Source organism: Sceloporus occidentalis, unplaced genomic scaffold (genome assembly GCF_023333645.1).
Source record: "Sceloporus occidentalis isolate IW3139 unplaced genomic scaffold, rSceOcc1.0.p SCAF_68, whole genome shotgun sequence".
Lineage (NCBI taxonomy): Eukaryota > Metazoa > Chordata > Lepidosauria > Squamata > Phrynosomatidae > Sceloporus > Sceloporus occidentalis.
Window position 1 is genome coordinate 4,613,271 of NW_028317048.1, and position 21,681 is coordinate 4,634,951.

General features: G+C 41.4%; 1 protein-coding gene across 1 annotated transcript; it reads left to right on the plus strand.

The window, feature by feature from the left end:
• The first annotated feature begins 1,879 nt into the window (after positions 1-1,879).
• On the plus strand, positions 1,880-20,640 carry LOC149286567 (separin-like). The gene is made up of 29 exons (XM_089493969.1): positions 1,880-1,960; positions 2,347-3,426; positions 4,832-4,987; positions 5,236-5,356; positions 5,456-5,592; positions 5,975-6,168; positions 6,269-6,511; positions 7,259-7,403; positions 7,663-7,816; positions 7,903-8,042; positions 8,146-8,280; positions 11,285-11,413; positions 11,644-11,815; positions 11,909-12,037; positions 12,116-12,272; positions 12,575-12,684; positions 12,775-13,778; positions 14,653-15,292; positions 15,728-15,941; positions 16,419-16,594; positions 16,679-16,806; positions 17,040-17,162; positions 17,294-17,449; positions 17,531-17,701; positions 18,521-18,625; positions 18,899-19,014; positions 19,632-19,715; positions 19,798-19,962; positions 20,439-20,640. Exons 1-29 carry the CDS (start codon positions 1,880-1,882, stop codon positions 20,638-20,640), a joined length of 6,567 nt encoding a protein of 2,188 aa, XP_089350095.1.
• The last annotated feature ends 1,041 nt before the right edge of the window (positions 20,641-21,681 follow it).

The window sequence follows — 21,681 nt, forward strand, 5'->3', positions numbered from 1 at the left end:
TTTCTGCCACTAAGTATAGTCCTCCACAGAGCATGAGGGCAACTGTAGCGTTTTCTTCTTCTTGTTTTATATAGCGCCATCAAATTCCATAGCGCTGTACAATGGGTGGACAGGACATAACAAGTAGTATGTAACATAACAAATTGACTAACAGAGACAACAGGTGAGGAGGGCCCTGCTCAAACGAGCTTACAGTCTAGAGGGATTTGGGGTGTATTACACAATAGGTAAAAGTGCCGCTGTTAGGGATGGACCAGCCACACTAGTAAAAGTATTGCAGGAGAGGGACTAGGAAAGGTGAGCTAAAGGAATATGGGGGGCGTTAATGTACAATATTATAAGCGTCCTTAAAGAAGTGGGTCTTGAGGGATTTCAGGCGTTCCAGAGGATAGGGGCAGCCCTGGAGAAATCTTGTAAGCGGGCATGAGAGCTAGAAATCAGAGAGGATAGAAGGAGATCATTGGATGAGCGGAGAGACCGGTTAGGAGTGTATTTAGAGATGAGTGAGGAGATGTAGGGAGGGGAACAGCTGTGAAGGGCTTTGAAAGTAAGAGTGAGGATTTTGAAATGAATCCTGAAGCGCACAGGCAGCCAGTGAAGAGACCGACAGAAGGGAGAGACGTTATTAAAGCGATGGGAGAGGAAGATAAGTCTGGCAGCAGCATTCATGGTGCATTATAGGGGGGTTAGACGGTTAAGAGGGAGACTGGCTAAGACAGAGTTACGGTAGTCAAGACGGGAAATAATCAGGGCATGGACAAGAGCCTTAGTGGAATGCTGTGTTAGGAGGGGACGGATGCCGGCAATGTTTTTAAGATGGAGACGGCAGATTTTAGAGACAGGCTGAATGTGGGGGGTGAACAACAGGTTGGAGTCAAGGGTGACACCAAGACAACGAGCATGAGAAGACAGGGAGATGATAGCACCATTAACATTGAGGGAGATAGATGGGGGAACCTTGGCATTGGAGGGAAGATGAGAAGTTCGGTTTTGGAGAGATTGAGTTTCAGGAAATGTGCAGACATCCAGGTAGAGACAGTTACATGATCTAAGACAGAGGGGGAAAGATCAGGGGAGGATTGATAGATCTGGGTGTTGTCAGCATACAGGTAGTATTGAAAGCCAAAGGATGCGATCAGTTTGCCAAGTGAGGAAGTGTAGAGAGAGAACAGAAGGGGTCCTAGAACAAAGCCTTGGGGTACCCCAACTGAGAGAGGGAGGGGAATTGTTACTGGAGACAGACGCTGAAGGTATGATCAGAGAGGTAGGAAGTGAGCCAGGAGAGAGCAGTGTCATGGAGGCCAAGAGCATGAAGAGTTTGAAGGAGAAGAGGGTGGTCCACAGAGTCAAAAGCAGCAGAAAGGTCCAGTAGGATTAGCATGGAGTAGTGGCCCTTAGATTTAGCAGTGAGTAAGTCGTTAGTAACTTTAGTAAGGGCGGTCTCAGTAGAGTGTTGAGGGCAAAAACCAGATTGAAGAGGGTCAAGAAACTTAGTTAATTGGGTATAAACAATTCTTTCAAGAAGCTTAGAGGCGAGAGGAAGTAGAGATGGGACGTAACTGGACAGATCAGTCGGTTCAAGGGAGGACTACCGTTTATCGCTTGCCCAGCTGTCATAGTTAAGCTTTCAAAGTTTTTAGATTTCCAATCTTTTAACACCCTGAAAATGACTTCTGATACGCTAACATAAAATATAGTGGGGCTTTTTGGTACATTTATTACCTTTTCCATAATGATTTTAACAATGGTGAATAGTTTCTAGCGTCTTGGACGCCTCTGCCTGTTCTAATGATGGCAGTGATGCTTTACTTTGCTATAATCGATAAAGTTGACAACATTTCTTTTCTTGTTCTAGGGTGCTTGCCTTTAGTGGAAAGAGATGAAAGCCTTGAAAGGAGCAGATTTTATTAAGCTTACGTCCTCCCTTGAAGCAGCTGAGAAGCTGCAGACAGAGCTGCAGGTGAGTTTTCACACGTGTTAATATCTGTACAATGGCCAGTCCTACGGTTAAGCCCGCAGCGTGGACGAAATGCTTCAGGGATCGTTCAGGATTTTTTGGGAACTTATGTAGTTTTAAACCTTTGGAATAAAAATTATATTTTATGCTACACGCCTGTGCAGTGTAGGTAATCCCTGATATGTATGGGCTTTCAATTTTGATGTTTTGTATAAACAGTTGATGGTTGGGCTTGGGAACGCATGCCTGCAGCAGCCTGGCTTACGGGTGCTTCATTATGTCCTTAGGTGTATCAAAACAATTAAAAATTTACAAGACTTTACAAGTGCTTTTTTTGCTTATCTGTATTTTAACATAACTCACATGGTTTTGCCTCTCTTGCATTTTAGTCATGCCTCCTAGATGGTCCTTGTGACAAGGTTCCTTCTGATTGTTTTGCTGATCAACGGGTGGTTTGTGATCGAGTGCTGCGTGCCTGTAACCATTGGGCTGGAGACTCCTCTTGCAGTGGTCGGCACCTGCAATGTTTAGTTTCTTTAGCAGAGCTTGCATGCCAAGGATTTGGGGCATCCAGCCCCCAACGCACACCTTTCTACCTGGAGAAGATACTATTTCACCTTCTAAAGAATGTGTCTGCACGAGAATCATCCTTTGAAGCTTGCTTTCAGTTATCACAACTCTTGTACTCCTGCCTTATCGGCTATCCCACAGATCAGAAGAGTTTAGGAGACTTCATTGCTGTGGCTAAAAGCAGTTTTCAGTTCCTATGGAAAGCAGCTGGAGACCAAGAGCAAAAGAAAAATCCCTGCCCTAACAATCGTGAGATACTTTGCCTTAGGTTACATGGCTTACGGTTTCTTATGTTAACAGAAGGATCTATATCACGTGGAGACTCTCCTGTGTCCGTATCGCGCCATGCCAAGTTTGCAACAGTAGCTTTTGAGTCCAAAGGAAAACTATGTGGCAAGGATGATGCACACTTCTTAAGCCAAACTATTGGGACTCTGTTGGTGAAACATCTGGTAGAGTATGAGTCAGGGACAGGTTGGTGGACTCGCTGCCTAGTGGAGCTGACTTTAGAGAGATGCCGCTTTCTATGCAAAAGAAACTGTTTTCAGGAGGCTCAAGATGTAATTCAGCATGCACGTTGTTGTTTGAAGGGATCTGAGGGATGTTGCAATGCTGGCTTATCCCTTTTAGGTTTTTCTGTGGAAGTTCAAAAATCGGGTCTATCCCATGGAATTGCGAAACATTTAGATCGGATGACGGACAAAGTTCGCAAAGCCTGTAGTTCTGGAGAAGGGTGGCTTTGTCAGGCGTTGAGTGAGTGCTGTCAGTTCTCGGTCTCCTGTTTGGATGTACTCTTAAAGCCTGCTGCAGGCTCCAGGGCACTACATGTTGAGGAAGTCCTCAATTTGGCATGTTTTATGGAGTGTCACTATTACCTTGTGGAGAAACAAATGTCTTTGGTAGGTATCTCACGACTTTTTTGTTTTACCTGTCAGAAAAATGAAGGGTGTAGCCATTGTCTTGTTTCCCCCATCATTATGGTCTGTCATACTAGCCACATTTTCCTGCGAGGGCTGCAGTGGTCAGAATGTGCATTACGTGACCCCAATGGGTGCCTTGCAGGAAAGATTGGGATGCAGGATTCACAATGGCAGAAGATCAGCAGCGTGGCAGGTCTCTCCAAGTTGAGATGGGGGGGGTAGTGTATGTGTATACTAGTGTCAATGTGTATGTATAGTTCTGCAGTCAGTCGGAGTGAAAATGTATAGTGCCTGAGTGTGATTTTATATATGTATACTGTTAGCCAGTGTGTATATGTAGATAAGATTGTAGCATTGGTGTGTATAGTGTGGTGTATGTATGACATTCGCGTGGGTGTGTATGTCAGCATATAGTGTGTGTGTGTGTGTGTGTGTGGTCTTGGCATGTGTACACAAATTCTGAATGTTAGCATGTTACTGTAAGGTGCAGAAATGATAGCTGGACTTTGAAATTGACAGTCTGCGGTTGTGTGTAATGTTTTTATTAAGCCGGCACAGAAAGAGTATATGAGTTGCAAAAACTTTCAGGACCATGAAGGTCCCCGCAGAAGCAACCTCTGATTTCTCGAATGGCTATATTCATTGTTCATATAATAAGAAAAAATTATGACGTTGTTTTAAAGTTCTTATCTCCAGCACTAAACAAGTGTGATCTATTCAGACATCAATGGGAGGATGAGGATAAAACTATTGTTTTTCTATTGCAAAATTAACAAATGTTAAAAATGACGTTTATTTCACATCTAATGAAATTACTAGATCACAAAATGACAAAAAAGGTCAGTCACTGTAGTGTGGTGACTTCAGCGATCCTGCATATCGAGACAAGCTTACCAAGGACTTCAGGGGAGTTATCCATGGTCTTGGGTCACTGATCAATATCTTGGGCTCAATATCTTGGGCTCAATATAAGCTGATCATGAGGAGCATGTTTGTTGATGACTGCATGTTTGGCTGTCAGTGGCATTATTTGAGTGTAATGTATATCGTTGTGAGTAAAAGTGATTAGCGTGTTTGCATCATAAAATGACCCCTCCTTCCACCCTTAAGGAAATTATGTGTACACCATTGCCAATTTCAGGTCCTGCAAACTATGCTATTTTTAAATAAGCTACAACAGCCCTTTGGACTTAGACCCTCCAGTAGCTTCATTTGACAAGGGGTGCTTTAGTTCAGATCCAATTAATAGTGTAGAATATAGGTGTTTTGTCACGGTCTGCATTTGTGTACACCGTACAGATCCTCTCAGCAGGACCAGCTTCAGATGTCTCTGCCTCATAAGTCCTTTCTTGCAAATATAGAAGGTATTTTGTATTTCGTCCAGGTCCCAAATGATGCGGGTCGCCAGCTCCGTTCCTTGAAACAGCAGCAGTTCAGTGGTCTCCAGCAGTTCTCAAATGCTGCCTGTTTCTTCCTCCAGAGCTGCAAGGTACTTGTCTATTACAAGTTTATCTTGCGTTATCGTGAAGCGGCAGCCCATGTAATATATTAATACAGGGTAATAAGTGTAAACGGAAATTGCCGCTTTAGAATACAATGGTGTCTGAGCACTATCTGGCTGTGAATATATTTTGGGGCTTATAGAGTAACATTGAATGGGCATGGTGCAGTGCTTTTCATCTAAATAGTTGATCCCATATCTGTGCTCCCAACTTTAGCAGAAAGTAGTGATCGGCTTTATCTAATAGGTACGTTTTCTATTGTTAATGAGGCTGTCCATGTTTGCAGGATCTCCGTTCCTGTGATCTGCAGCAGCTGATGGCAGCGTGCAAAGATATGATTTCCAGGATACTAGGATCCTTCCAGGGTCTGTCTGGACAAGATGCTGCAGACTTTTTAAACCTAACAGGTTTGTATGTCAGCATCTCTGTCTTAAGCCATTTATGGGGGACTGGTTGGGCACTAAATATCTGAACAAAGATGTCATGAAATTCTCTTTTTTTGGTAGCTTCATGTGTCCATAATGTGGCTTACTGGTTCTACAACCAGAAGAAGTATGAGGAAGCATCAGAGCTAGTGTCTCCCCTTTGCAACCACCTTGCTGTGGCTGGTCCTGATGGAGATCCAGATCTGTCATTGGAGAGAGTAAGTCTCAAGCACTCCAAGTAGGGAAATAAACTGTTGAATGGCTATATGAACTAATGTGAAAGATATGCAGACATGTTTTTGCAATTAATGATAGTTTTATGCATTTGTTGGTTTTTTTGCCATTTCATATTTGATATTAAGTGTTTTAAAGATTGGAGGGGTCTAAATAACAAAGTTTAATTATCGCTATTAACAATTCTTTAAACGTAATGTACAAATTATACCTTTTTAGGTTTCCAGGACAGTTTCATGATTTAAATCTTTGTGTAAAGGTTAATGATCATGCCATCTTTTTTTCGTTGTTTTACATTAAATAAAATGTATCTCCTTATGTAAAGATATGGGCTTGATTTAATCTGGAGACCTTTTCATACTTCAGCTCCACCGCTGTTTCCGACTGTATGCGGAGAGCCTGAGGAAAGCCGGCCAGACCGAGCTGGGTCTTGCAGCTGTAGTTCTCTGGTTGCGGGCTCTGAGAAGTCAGATTCGCCAGCAGATGACCGAGCCGGTTGCCCTGTGGGTCAGGCTTAAAATGGATGGTGCAAAGAATGGAGTAGAGGATCTGAGGCTGCAGTAAGTGCTTCTAATTATAGTCTCAAGGCACCTTTATTTTGTGGGGGCTTAGATGCATGGTGGCATGTTTCTTCTAATCATGTTCTTTTCTCTTATCAAGTACTCTGAAAGATGGGCTCAGTGACCATCCTGTGGATCCAGAGCTCATGGTCTCCATCCTGGCTGAGGAAATGAGAGGGTACAAGTCTGTACACGGTGACACAGGGCAGGAGCGTTATAACACTATCTGTGATCTGCTCGAGCTGTGCAGTGAAGGGGGCAGCCTTCAGCATCACCGGGCCCCTTTCCTTCTTGAGCTTGCTCAGGTCTTGTGTTATCATGACTTCACCCGCCATACAGACTGGTAAGTAGGAGAAGCTCTTCTGCATTAAGAGGCAGATTGTGAATAAAAAAAACCCAAAAAACGGCCGCAATAATTTGAATAACAACTACTGCCGGTTTGTGTTTTTCTTAGTTAATACATCTCCTCACAATTGATTTTCTCAGAGGAGATGTTGCTGCATAGGTCCCTTAACAAAGTGTATTAGTAATGAGACTGACTTTGGCAATCAAGTCACTGCTGTTAAATCTTTTGTAGAGAGAATCTCTCATTGCTGTTTAAGTGATCTCTATCTGTTCTGGCGCTCACTCGATGTTCATGCCGATCTCTTTATTCATCAGGAAGAGCAAAGAGCGATCATTACAGTAAATTAGATTAATATAGTGCTATGAGATTCAGTAGCAGTTACAACAGGGGACTGTGAAAATATTTCACATTTTAAAGCCGACATTAAAATTTACATACTCGAGACATATTCTGACAGGGGTGGGGAAGGTCTACCCTATTAACAAAAAAAACAGTGATAGGAAAATTGTGGGATTAAAAAAAAAAAAAAAAGATGCAATTGGTAAATTTCTGTTTTGGCATCTTCTTGAAACTTAAAAACCAAAGAAATTAACTTTTTTTTTTGTGTGTTTTAAGTAGAATTGGCTGTCTAAACTCATCCTTAGGAATGGTTATTTTTCTTTTTTTTTTTTTTTTTTTTTTTTTTTTTTTTTTCCCCCCATCAAGGCTTAAAGATTATAATAAATAATTGTGGTCCTCTTTTAGCACTGCTCTAGATGCTATCCAGGATTCTCTTCGTCTCCTGACATCTGCCTCAGGCCATTCTGCAACAGCTGGGTGCTTGGTAGATGTTAAAGCCCAGGCGCTTCTCTGGCAGTATATCTGCACGCTGGAAGCCAACATGCAGGAGGTACGACATACACTTAAATTTTAATTAACCCATGATCTATCGGCTTCAAGGGGGTTGATTAGCTGGAATTGTAAAGATGAGTAAATGGGCCATTAGATTAGAGACCTAGACTTTATTTTGTCACTCTAAAATACAGTTTATATGCACTAGTAAAGTTGTAGTTCTATTAACCAATATGTTTGTGTGTGCCTTTTTCATTCTGTTTAATATCCCCATAAAAAGTGATATTTGAGCCTATTTGGCCTTTCTTCCCCCTAAGGGTTTAGAGGAGCAGCAAAGAAAAGCAAAGCTGGAGAGTCATCGCCAGTGGACAGGTGTAGAGTTTGAACCAAATGACCTAAACTATGAAGACAAGCTTCATGACGACCAGTCTGTGAGGGATGGCATTTGTTTTACGCTAGCGGGAGAAGCTGGTGAGAACAAATACATTGCTATATACCTGTAAAAGAGTTTGATTTTAAGCAGCTAACTTAAATCTTGCTCTTATTTAACTTGTTAGGACCTATGAAAGCTTTGGATGAAGCTTTAAATCTGTGGAAAGGTCTTCTTTGTGGTTCTCAGGTCCCGCCACTGAACAATGCGGAGCAAACTGTGTTCTCATTACACTTGCTGGGGTCACTTTTCCGTCTGATGGGGAAGGTGAGTATCTGCTGCTTTAAAAAGTCAGTTTGGAAAGCTTTTATCATGTAGGCTGCCTGGTTAATAAAATGTTTCACAAACACACTTTCCTTCTTCTTTGTAGCCACTACAGTCCATACAAAGCTTCCAGCTTGCCAGTCACCTGTGTCACTGCATGGGAGATTATATCCGCCAGGTGGGAGCATTGTGCCAGCTGAGTAGGCTGCTGTTCTATTTGGAGAGTCCACAACACAGTCAGGTATGCTATCACCTTTTTCTAGCATCTCACAAACATGGTTGGCTTATCGGTTAGGTAATTGGCTTGGCTTATGTCCCCACATGACTGAGCACAGTATAAAATATTCCATGATGCCCTTACTAGCATTTCAAATTACCAAAGAAGGTCACTTTGATTTGAAGGAGGTGCGTTAAGAGGTGTGGCTAGTGGGCAGGGCTTTTTAGGACTTTTTATGTCAATTTTAACTTTTTTATAGCTCTGTAATGGAGACATTTATAATTAGTACATGTTGTTTTTTAACCCCTTAATGACAATTGCCGGTCCTGGCACGGCACGGAAAAGCATGTGCTTTACGACAATTGACGTGCCAGGACCGGCACGTCTTTAAACGGGTGCAGAAAGCGATCTACTATCGCTTTCTGCACCCAAAAAGCGTTGCTGAATGCCTCGACCTCGAGGCATTCAGCAACGCCGCGATCGGCACGAAGGGGCCATCTCTGGCCCCTCCACGGGGCGTCAACATCCGCCATACTTTGTATGGCGGCGGACGCCCGTTTTAAAAGCGTTTAGGAGGCGATCGACGATCGCCTCCTAAACTTAAATGGTGTCGCTGGAATGCCTCGATCAGGAGGCATCCAGCGACACCAAACACTAACCTTTTGATGGGCTGTGACCGCTCCGGAGAGCGGTCACAGCCGCAGCTGCCGGCAATCTTCGCCATCAAGGAAGATGGCCGCCGTCCTGTAACAGGAACCACAAATTTTAAAAGTTCGCTAGATGGTCCAGACCATCTAGAGAACTTTGGCTCCACTTGCAGGTTGAATACAGGTACTGCATTCACCATGCAAGTCAATGGAGCCCAGCTTTCTAATCAGTGTGATTAGTAAAAATAAATTAAAAAATAAAATAAAATTAATAATAATTAGAAAAAAATAGTAAAAAAACAGTAAAATGTAAAAATCATTTCCCACTGATGTCACTATCAGGGGAACCTCCAAGTTGAAAAAAAATGTTAAATTTTTTTAAAAAAAAAAAATAAAAAAAAAATATATATATATATAAAAAATATATTTTTGTGAGCAAGTCCTAAAATTAGCATATTAGCTTAAAACAATTCTCGCATGGAAAGAGTTAAAATACTGGCATATTAAATGCCCGTGGGGTGTCTACTTTTAAAAAATGTATGATTTGATGGGGTAAATTGAATGGGCCAGGTTCAACAACGTCCCAATTAACACGGGGGGAAGGATGGCCACACATCTAATTTCCAATTAGAAAAATGCACACGTACCAAATGTGGCCTTTTAGTTCCCCCAAAAAATGACACACCCATGCATGTGGGGTATCACTGCACTCAGGAGATGTTGCTGAACACATTATGGGGTGTCGTGTGACAGCGGCATATACCAGGAGCTGTAAATTCATACATAAAGTAGGTGTGTGTGGGAAAAATACACACACAAAAATATTACTGCAAACTTTGAAAAAATGCTGGTGGTAAAATATGTGCATGCAAAGAGTTAAAATACCAGCATTTAAAATACCCTGTGGTGTCTAGTTTTGAAAAATATATGGTTTTGTTGGGCATACCAAATAGGGCATGGGCAGTGGATCCCAAATGCCAAAGTTCAACATTGAAAAAAGCGCATGCCCCAAATGTGGCCCTTTTGCCCCAAAACAGCCAGGCAAAATCATTCATGTGAGGTATCGCTGTACTCAGGAGATGTTGCTGAACACATATTGGGGTGTTTTGTGATAGTGACATATACGAGAACATTTTAATTCATACCTGAATTAAAATGTGTGTGGAAAACCAAATGCAAAAAAATGACTACCACAAAGTTTGACAAAGACTGGTGGTAGATATGGTGCATGGAAAGAGTTAAAATACTAGCATTTGAAATACCCTGGGGTGTCTAGTTTTCAAAAATATATGGGTTTATTGGGCACACTGAAATGGCCCGGCTCAAAGATGTACCAAATAGGGCATGGGCAGTGGATCCCCAAATGCCAAAGTTCAACATTGAAAAATGCGCATGCCCCAAATGTGGCCCTTTTGCCCCCAAACAGCCAGGCAAAATCATTCATGTGGGGTATCGCTGCGCTCAGGAGATGTTGCTGAACACATATTGGGGTGTTTTGTGATAGTGACATAAACTAGAACATTTTAATTCATACCTGAAGTAAAATGTGTATGACAAAACAAATGCAAAAAAATGACTACCATAAAGTTTGACAAAGACTGGTGGTAGATATGGTGCATGGAAAGAGTTAAAATACTAGCATTTGGAATACCCTGGGCTGTCTAGTTTTCAAAAATATATGACTTGATGGGGTAAATTGCATTGGCCGGGTTCAAAGATACCCGAAATGGCACATGGGGGGAAGAATTACCAGATTTGGAAAAAATGGCTTTGAAATAGCAAAACGCTACCTGTACTTATTGCCCCATAATGGGTAGAAAAAAGCAAAAAAACATAAAAACATTGGGTATTTCTAAACTCAGGACAAATAGTAGAATCTATTTAGCAGGTTTTTTCATTACCTTTTATAGATGAGTAAAAGATTTTTCAACTAAAAGTTAGAAACAGTCATTTTTTTCTAAATTTTTCACCATATTTTATAATTTTTTTAATAGTAAATAATATGATACAATCAAAACAATGTCATCTAAAGAAAGCCCTTCTTGTCCTGAAAAAAACAATATCTAATGTGTGTGGGTTCAGTAAACGGGAAAGAAGAAAATTACAGCTAAACACAAGCAGCGCAGAAATGTTAAAAAGGCCATTGTCACAAAGGGTACAAAAAGTAAAATCAGCCTTTGTCTCGAAGGGGTTAAGCATGCTTGTGTAAGTTAAATACATATTATGTTTGGCTTTTAGGGCCCTAGCATAGATATACCCACACCCAGGAAACATTCTAAATGCCTAAAACTGAGGCATATAAAGAAAAGGAAATGGATCTGGCTTCCAAAGAGGAGGTTTATTTATGGGTTTTTTTTTTCTTATTTTTTATATGCCCACAGGTGATTCTGCAGGAGGCAGAGGAGGTATTAAAATGTGCTGACACGGCCAGTGAAAGTTATACACTGGCTCAGCTCATGTGCCAACTCCTCTGCAGCCATCTGTACCGTGACACACACAAGGCAAGTGGGGTGAGAGTGGGTAGTTTGTCAAATGCACTTATCCTTAAGTGGCAACTTTCTTTCTTTTAGTTTGTGAAACCTTTGTAAGTTAAGTGGATATGTCCAGAACCTTTAGATTAATTTATTCTAAACATGTTTCCATTGAGCTCCCCTTTTAAAAGATTTTCCATTTTATAAAATTTCATCCTGATCCATAAATGACAAGCTTTCTAAATGTATTTTTCTCTGATTCCATAAAGGTTGAGGAAGGTTTAGAATTGCTGGTGGGTATACTTCAGCACCCATCCCTACAGAAGTCGGCCAAGGCATGGTACTTATTAAAAGTTCAAGTCCTCCAGCAGATCTCAATGTACCTAAGGCTCCCACCAACAATCCTCTGTCCAAAATTCCTCAAGCAGCTGCATGCATTCGGTGAGGCAAAGACATCACTCCTTGGTAGAAACTACGTTTAGAAGCATGCATCTAGAACATCTTTGATTAGATTTGTTTAACTCTCGGCTTTAGGTTGGTATACCCCTGAGTCTGCTCTGACAGAAGCCCACAAGCTCCTGCGAAGCATTGTACTGCTACTGCTTGGGAATGATGTGTTGTCCTCTACTAAATCATCTTCTGAAGTGCGTTTTGTGGATAATGGTATGTAGGTGGACAGTATTAAAAACTACTGTGACTGGATGTCTTCAAAATAGTAATCAAGATATCTATTATGATCAGGAGAAAACCTTCTTCAGAAGTGGCAGGTGCTTGCTGATCTCCTTAGCTGCTCCCAGGATCTCATCACAACCCTGTGCCGCATGGGCAGTGTTTCTGAGGCCAAATCATTTTGTCTTGAAGGGCTTAGGCTAGCAAAAAATCTGCAAAGCATGCGACAGTAAGTATTCAGTCAGTTTTAAATACTTGTTCTGTTGCTTTTATTCTGTCTAACCTTTTGACGTTTATTTGGTAGAAGAGGTATTATAAATCACTCTACACTAGCGTGAATGATTTAGAATGGAATGTTAACATCCTCTATTAATTCCTGTATAACACCTTTACCTTCCTCAAAACTGCTGGGGGGGGGTGGTTGCACGTTTATTCCAACACTTCTTGTTGACCATACAAAGGTAATTCTGAAGCATTTAGGGCCATGTTTCTGTCCGGTATCTTTTTAATATTATCCATGCAACATTTCAGTTGTGCAGATTTCTTGGTGAAAAAAGCAGAACTGGAGACTCTTCGCTCAGAAAATCCACTCTGTGAAGAAGACCTGCAGTATGTGGTTTTCCTGATGGAGTCTTGTACTGGTAGATACAGATTATTCAAATGTTTGTTTTCAGGTTTTTTTTTTGTTGTTGTGTCTTTTGGTTTTATGACTACTTCTCGCTTTCTATCAGATTTCACAATGAAAGCTCAGAAGAAGGTGGTGGAGATAAAACTATCCAAAGGAAAGAAGCCAAATAAAAAGAGCCATGCTGCTGAGCCGCCTCCAAGTCCACCAAAGGATGACTTTCTCAAGGGTATTGCTCTTCAGTATGTAGAAACCAGAGACTTGGCAAAGCCTCCAGAGTCCCCTACACCTCACCCTCTCTCTGAGAAGACTCTTCCAGGCTTTGTGTCCCATGATGACGATTGCGAATGTGACCTTTGTTCTGATCTAGTATTATCTTTGCTCTGCACTCGGTGGATGGTGGTTCGTGCTGAGAATGATTCCCAGAGCCGTGAGCTACTGAAAATGGCCCTGTGTCGATGTCTGTCTATAAACCGGCGCTTTTCTAGAGTCATGCAAGTTCTTGTCAACAGAGGTGATGATATGAGGTCTGCTGAATTAGGTGTGGCTGACGAGATCACTGCAAGGGTCTACTTTTCGCTTGCATCCCTGAGCCCCCCTGCAAAGCTTCCAGAAAAAACTCTGGAAGATGGTCTGAACTTCCTGTCATCCCGTCCAGCTAGTTTTCCCAAGTACTGGAGGGCAGGTCTTCTCCTGGCTAAAGCATTGAATTCTATCTATAAACTTGCTACTAAGCATGGAGGGTGTATTGCAGATCTGTTCATGCAGGCATGGGGCTGGCAACCACAGCGTAGCGCACAAAAAGATGCTGATGCTGAGAGCAAGTTATTAACACACAGTGTGGTCGCCAACAAAAAGAAAGTTACTATTAAAGTTTCTGAAGATCTTCACCCCACCTTCTGCCTGGATGAGTCTGACTCGGAGCTTCCACTCATATCCACCAAACCACAGTCAACTCCTATGAGGAAAGACTCTCCACCCCTACAACCAAAACCTGCCATCTCCACCCTCCCCCAAAAAAGCAGCGTCTCTGTATATAATGAAGAATCCCCCATGCCAGAATTACTGTCAAGAGCACCCAGGAGACGCAAAACAAGGACTGTTATAAAGGTCGGTCTTTTTTTATTTTATATAGACTAGGTAAATGGTGCTTTTATAATGTACCTAACTGTAAGTAAACTGTTGGATGTTTCCATCAGCACTGCCTGACCTTTGTGATAAAGCAGGAGCAAATTGTACATGTGGCATGCACACCAACATTGTCTGTTTTTGCATCCCTTAATGTCTATTTGTGGCATGTGTGCAAGCTTAAAACATTGTGGCTAAATCTACCAATACTCGCCTATAATTAAATCTGTTCATTTGCGCCCATGTTATATAGTATTATACAGAGGCAATGAAGCTTTCTTTAAAATGCCACCAAGCAAATTAATGATAAATGCACGTTAATGAAAGCTGTAGCTTTATTGGTACCAAACATACATGTATGTTTGTATGCATGCATTTACAGCCCCAGGACTGAAGGGTTTCTTTAGTTATCAACAAGGCCATGTGTAAAACAGTTCAGGAGCTTTAGATTAGCTTAATCACATATTGGTACTTGAATCTTTCATTGGACTTAATCAGTCAGGTCAGTCCTGGCAGGGTTTATTTTACCAACATGTTTTGCTAGTGATATACTAAGTTTTAAAGTATTCATAGCAGTATTGGTTATTGTGCTGCGGCATTTATAAAGGAACACATTAACGTGTCATATACTTTCTAGGAGATTAGGAAACGTTATACTAATTAACTATTCTATTGCTCTAACCGCTGAACAGTTAAATGTTTGGTACAGCAAATTGTATGTATTTTGCTCCATTAAATGTTATTTATGCAAGATGGTTGGGTTTTATATTTTCATAAAATGCACATAATATCCTGTTTTAATTTTAGAACACTGATTAATCCGAAGGATCTGATTATATCGCAATCTTTCTTCCAGGTTAATTTCAGCGACAGTGATCTTGAAATGCCAGACAATGATCCGGATCTGAGCTCGAAAAAAACAGGGCGTACGAGATCTGGAGCCCGAGGGAGGGGGATAGGAAGGAGTACGGCAATGCAAGGACCCCCTGAGTCTGATGAGGAAGAAGGTAGTTTAAAGAGCAAGCCCAGGAGAGGGAGACCCAGCACAAAGAAAGCTTCCAAAGAGTGTAGCCCAACTGGTCTGCAAACGCGACGACAGCAAGGGAAGAGAGACTCTGCTCCAAAAGAAGTAGAGGTGTTGAGGTCTATAAAGGAGGAACCAGAGTGTTTCCTGAATGACAGTATTGAAGAGTTGAGGGGCTCTGACACAGAGGAGAAAAAACCACTAAGAGGTGGGACACTTGTTACTTTCATACTACTGCAGCTTGTGTTTTCCGATGACTTATCTGACAATCTACTCTTCTCTTGCTGTACAGTTAGTCGGAAGGCACTTAAAGCCCCAAAGAAAGAAGTCAGAACGGTGGCAGAGTGTGAAGTTTTAAGAAGAGATGCTGGAACAGAACGTCAGAGTTGGACTATGGACTTAAAAGAGCGTCAAGCTGATCCAAACCTGTTTAGCATCAGTGGCCTTTTGTCTTCCCTGCCTGATACTTTCAGTAAGTGTCTGCTAGCTCAGGGTCATCCTCCATTGTCTTTGAATCTTACGCATTGGACTCCATCTTGGATTAAACAAAGGCTTGTTTCTGCATTTCTCCATGTTTCAATTTAGCTTGTGTGGCTTAATAGAGTTTTGAGACGCCAGTGAAACATCTTGGGCTGCGGTTTAGAAATTTTACATTGATTTCAGACATAGCAAAAAAAGGGGCATTGACCTAATCTTGCTTATTGTATCTAAGTCTTCAGCCTATATATGGGGACAGTGACACAAGCTTTGTTATGGAAAATCTGATATGAGAATGTCGCCGCTCTCCTGTAGCAGTTGTAGTCCAGTTGGCTCAAGAGGTTTATAAAGCACAAACCTAGGACATTAAAATAATTTAGAAATGTTTTTTTTCAATCGATTAACGCACAATGTTTTTATGTCTGCTCAGGCATCACTGAACTGGACTCTGTTTCCTCTCTTCTCCGTGAGGCTCTGGAATCCGTAGCTCATTTTCCTCCAAGCATCCTATATTCCCGCTTATGCCGCCTCCTTGCATTGTGCACTGGGGGGCAAGACTCCTACACCACGTCGCTTCTGGTTAGCGAGTCCGTTTCCATCACGCTGCGGCACCAACTCAACGGTGACATTCACAGAAAGCTGCGGTTAGTTATCTCCGCGTGTTACTGAGTTTTCTAATAATGCCTTTTTACCCTGCCCACTGTCTCCATTCTGTGTTCTGTGAGAATTTGTGTTCTGCCCAATTTATCCTTAAGATGAGTAAATTGTGAAAAACGCCCTGCAGATAGTTACAGAAGGCAAAAAATCCAGTTGTGGCTCTTTCCAATTTTGCACAAACTAGGGAAAAATTCCTTCTTGACCCCAGAATGGCAGTCAGATCTCTCCTTGGATCAAGAAGCTGTTTCCCCATAATAATGGGGAATGTCGGGAATTTGTTCTAACGCCAGGTGACGGCAAAACCAAATGGCAAATGTGCCAAAAAATAAGTGTAAACCTATTTTTGTTCTATTGGGTTAATAAAGTTGTATATTTAGATGGTCAACCTATCTTAAGGGGTAAGGTTATACAATATATGTGTTTCTGACTTGAGTATAATTGTCATGCTAATCTGCTGCTTCTAGGAAACTAAGGAAGGAAAGCTCCGGGGATATGTCTGACCGTCTCCAGGGCCTGTCTCTGTCAGATGATAAAGATGCCAAGGCTCAGCATCTCTCTGACCTGGAGGTACTGTTCCGCTTTCCAAAGCAGGCATTGGACATCCAGCATTTCAGAGAACAACTTCAACTGATCCCACCACGTATGTCACTCACCGTGCCTGATATCTGCTTACAGAATTTAGTCTGAATATGACCACTGATCGAGTTTTTGTTTTGTTAAACAGATACAGCTGTGTGCATACTAGCACTTGCTGATTCTCAATCAAGTAATCCTGGTGATCACCTACTGTTGACAAGACTTGAATTTGGAAGTGCCCCAGTCACGGTGCAGATACCTACTTCTCACCTGAAGGTACCCTCATACTTGGATAATGTTAAGCGATTCAATAAATGAGTCGGTGTGTATTGGCATATTCTTTAAGATAACATTCCATACAGTAGCCAGAGGTGTGGTTTTTGTTTTGTTTTTTGTTTTTGTCTTTTGTTTTTTCCTGATGTGTGATCGTGCATATGTATTTTTAGATTCCTTGACCCCAACTAGAGTGAATGAAATCTGCAAACGTCTCTATTTGCCTTGTCCTCCAGGTGCCTCTGAGCTGTGCCCTACAAGAATTTGATGAAATTCAGAAGCAGCAGAAAATAATAAACAACTTGACGTCAAAAAAGGAGTGGTGGGAAGGACGCATGAGAGTGGACAGTCGAATGAAGGTAGGAGAGCTGAGAAGAAAATGTCCCCTCTCCATAACACACAGATGTTTAAATATTGACATGAAATGAACTTGGTACAATATGCTGTGAGATTTGCCCCAATGGATTCATAATCTATATTTCCTTCAAAGGCTTTGATCCAGTCACTTGAGGATCAGATCCTGCACTGCTGGAAGGGGCTGCTTATGCCCCCATGTTCTGTCTCTGCTGTAGCAGAAGAATCTCGCAGATTATCTAAAGCTTTGTCACATTGTGGCTTGAACACCTTGAACACTTCACTTTTGAAGGTAATGGCAAATTGATTTATGGGATCAAAAACCACAACAGTACAGTATCAGTGCTTTAACACCTATCCTTTTCTTTTACAGGCTGTGTTGGGGGGTAGCCATCACCTCACACCTCAGCTTATTAGTTCATTTGTCCAGTGTTTTGGTTTCTCCCAGCCCGAAAGGGCTCAGGAACTCCTGCAAGCATCAGTGGAAAGGGTTAAATCCAGCACCGAACACACCGAAGGCCATCTGGTTCTTATACTGGACAAGGTGAGAATAGTCTACTTACTATCCAAGTAGCTTTGCTTAAAATGTGCTTTACTCATAGTGTGTTTAGCATGCTGCATGGATTGTCTTTGTGTATTGTTTTTTCCCACTCGGTCAATATAAACTTTAAAAAAACAAAAAAAAAAATACTCAGTTGTCATTCTTTTTATTATTCATTGATTTTTATATAGCGCCATCAAATTCTGTAGCTCTGTACAATACTACAAATTGTAGTATAATTGACTTTAGAACTGTATTTTGACCAAAGTACAAATGTTTACTTGACGTGCCAAATAACTCAGTAGGGGTGGTGGGAGAAAGTGTGTGTAACGCTTTCTATGGCAAGACTTTTGTTTAAATATATGACACTGATTAGTAAGAGGGTCTCCACTGACTTAAACGCAGTACCTTTATTCAACCTTCAGGGGGAGTTTAGCGTTCAGGGTGGTCTGGAGAGTCCCTCTTGTGAACTTTTTTTTTTTTTTTTTTTTTTTTTTTTTTTTGACGGCCATATTAATGGGGCACGTTGTTGCGCCGGGAAGCAATCAGACGTGGCCCCTGCTGCCTTTTTTAACATCCAGGCATTCCAGCAACACCCATTTAACTTCATGATGTGCCAGACACCAACAGGATGTACTTGACAAAATAAGCTCACACAATTTGTTAATTTGTGCTCCATGTCCAGACCTATTATTCTTAAGTTGCAGTAAAGCTGCGTATGTAGTTTACTTAAACCCCAAATCGGTTATGAGTTTTGCTTTTTGGACTGTGTGTGCGTCTGTTGAGTTGAGTCTGAAGATATTTGTATTTTCTTTCTACCAGCACCTCCAGAAACTGCCCTGGGAAAGCATCCCCTGTCTGCTGGCCGCATCAGTCACCCGTCTCCCGTCTCTGCATTTCTTGCTCAGCTATGGCCTGCTCGGAAAGGTAGGGACTTACCTGCTGTCTGCTTGGATTTCTCCCAAATGTTTGTTCTCCCACCCATGTCTTATAAAAAAAAAAATGGTACCCCCAACGCACACACCTATGTATGTATATAATGTGTAGTGAAGTTGCTATCATTTTAAGGTAATATATCTTTTTGAGATCCTAAGAAGGTTGTATTTTTTTAGCACACAAATGTTGTCTTGGCAAAGAACAATAACTTGAAGGTAGTGTTGTGAGCCATTTTTTTTTTCTTTGTTTTCTTCCATCTTGCAGCACCAGCCTCAGGCAACCCTTGTTAGAGGTGTGGACCCTAAACAAACCTTCTACGTGCTCAACCCTCACGCAAACCTTCCGGGCACAGAGGAAAGGTTCAGGGAATGGTTTAAAAAGTAAGTGCAAGTTACAATGTTTCTGTTTTTTGTAAAGCAAACATGAAGGCTTCTAAGGTAGCAATCGTACATTGAAGCGATGTGGAACAGGCATGTATTGGCCTGCAGCTTCAGCTCTCTGAGTTGGAAATAACATGCTAGCTGTTGCACGAGCTAGATAGAAATCATATGGATTGTGTCTAAAAAGAGATCTACCTGTCCCTTTTTTAATCTGCATGTCCTACCATATAATTGCATATAATACTTGCATGGGACTTGAAAGTACCATGGATACATAATTCTTTGATCATTTAAACAGTGCTGTGCATAGACTTTATCACATTATTACAATGCATCCCCTATCTGTCAACCTGCAATCGCCCCAATAGGCGGTCATGCGATTTGGGGGACCTTTCCAACTAAAGTACTATACTAAACTTGGTTATCCAAGGGTTTTTAATCTAGAGGCAATGTCATAAGAACTGCTGTAAGGAGAAGTCCTTACGATGGGACACGCTGCCAGAACATCTGATTAGTTGCTGTTTTGGTTGCTTGAATTTAGAAGTTTGTCCAGAGATTGCTCTCTAAAAATGTGCCAAATGACCTCTTATCAACCAGGCCTGTTGCTTTATTTGTAGTGAGCCTGGTTGGAAAGGAGTGATCAGATGTGCTCCAAAATCTGATCAGCTTCAGTGTGCGCTCGCAAAACAAGATCTATACATGTAAGTATGCGATAAAATACCGTAGAAATAAATAAGTCCTGTGAACCACTCTCTCCCTGACCCTGGTTCATCCTTTCCGCAGCTATGTTGGGCACGGTGCCGGAGCGCACTTCTTAGACGCCCATAGTCTCCAGCGCTTGGACTGTAATGCGGTGGTGTTGCTTTTCGGCTGTAGCAGTGCTGCCTTGGCAGTTCGAGGAGATTTGGAGGGAGCCGGCATTGTGCTAAAGTACCTGATGGCGGGATGGTAAGTTAGGCAGCTCATTTATATAGTGAGCAGCAGGGTATACGCAGCTGGTAGGATTGGGGCTAGAATAGCAGCTCTTATATCCTGTAAACTATAAACCTGACGCAATCGGTGCACCTGTCTATTTTTAATGGAGTGTTTATTTTGACTTTGATGCAGTTCCACTTACACAAAATATTAACAGCTCTCTAGTATGTAATTTAAAATGGACCATAACAGATCTGCTGCTCTATTCCTTCCTATGAACGCATTTCGCACACTTATCTTGGTTCCTACGGAGCCAGCCTGTCTGTGCATATGTTTGTGCAGTATAAGATTTCACAAGGGGCTTGGACATTAATCAGTTAAAGGAAAAGGGTAACTTTTTGTTTTTTCTACAGATTCTAGGTTTGTTCCTCCCAATAATTACACAGATTACTTGTTTCGAAGGTCTGGCCATTGGTTAAATATGCTCTTCTCTCCTTTCCATTTTGCAGCCCTCTAGTTCTTGGGAACTTGTGGGACGTCACGGACCGGGAGATTGACCGATACACCGTGGCCTTTCTGCAGAGTTGGCTTAAAGCTGGCCCCGGGGCCCCTCTTCTGAAATACCTGTCAGAGTCTCGACAAGCACCCAAGCTGAGGTTCCTAACTGGTGCGGCGCCCGTGGCTTATGGATTGCCTGTCGCCCTGCGATGAATTAGTTGTATAGAATAAACCGGTGCTTTGTACAGAACATTATTTATATTGGTTTTATAAGTGCTATAATTGCACCACATCAGTTGTATTTCCAGCAATGTGTCGGTGTGCTTCTTACTGCTGGGGACAGCCATGTTTTCTGTAACACATGTAGTTTCACCGTTCCTTGCTTATTGGCAAAGAAATTAGTGTGTGGACACCCAACTGTGGTAGCCCTCCGGCTGTTGCGGAACTATAATTCCCATGATGCATTATCAATGGCCTAATAGAAAAGGTGTGTGCTTATAACCATTTACAGTGTTAACAGTGGCTGGAGAGTTACCTGTTGGCTACCTCATGTGTAAAGTAAACAACTTGTTTTCTTTTAATGTCCATGATTTGTTTCTTCAGCCGAGCAAGTAATGGCTTCTGTGAAGAAATGTGTATTTAACATGGGGGGGTTAAAATTTCATTCTTTCACAAAAACTGACGCATGCTCCATATGTATGTTTTTTAAATTAATTTAAAAGTATTTTATGAATTTATAATCCGTGTTCATTCAAAATATCTAATAAAAGGGCTGTTTATATTTCTATTGCCTATGTGTTTGGGTTTTTTCTTGCCATTATTCTAGTCTCAATAAATACCTTACGAGTTTGACACTGAGGCTTTTTTTTATATCTTGTAAAGTTCATGATGAAAGCTATATTGGAAATGTAGTTTACAACACTATATATTTACAGTAACTTGTTCATGCTTAAGCCTCATATACCTCATCATAAAACCCTATAGAGGCATCATTATGAGTGTTTTACATAGTGATTATGTGTGTGTGTGTGTATATATGTATGTATCTATCTCGCTAACATGTGAAGGGATGGTGGTAATATTTGAATCTAATTACTGGCATTAATATTCCGTTCTGAAAATTGGATTTATTTACATTGGGCATTAGTTGATTTTTTTTTTTTTAATTGGTTGACACCTATTGTATTTTACAAACTTGGGCATTTGTTGGGTACAAAAAGCTGCTGGTAAAACTATCCAAAATAATAACTACAG

Coding starts and splice junctions, on each gene's coding strand:
- LOC149286567 (XM_089493969.1), top strand. CDS start 1,880: ATGAAAGCCTTGAAAGGAGCAGATTTTATTAAGCTTACGTCCTCCCTT. Junction 7,817..7,902: donor TACGCTAGCGGGAGAAGCTG/GTGAGAACAAAT, acceptor TTAACTTGTTAG/GACCTATGAAAGCTTTGGAT. Junction 12,685..12,774: donor CCTGATGGAGTCTTGTACTG/GTAGATACAGAT, acceptor GCTTTCTATCAG/ATTTCACAATGAAAGCTCAG.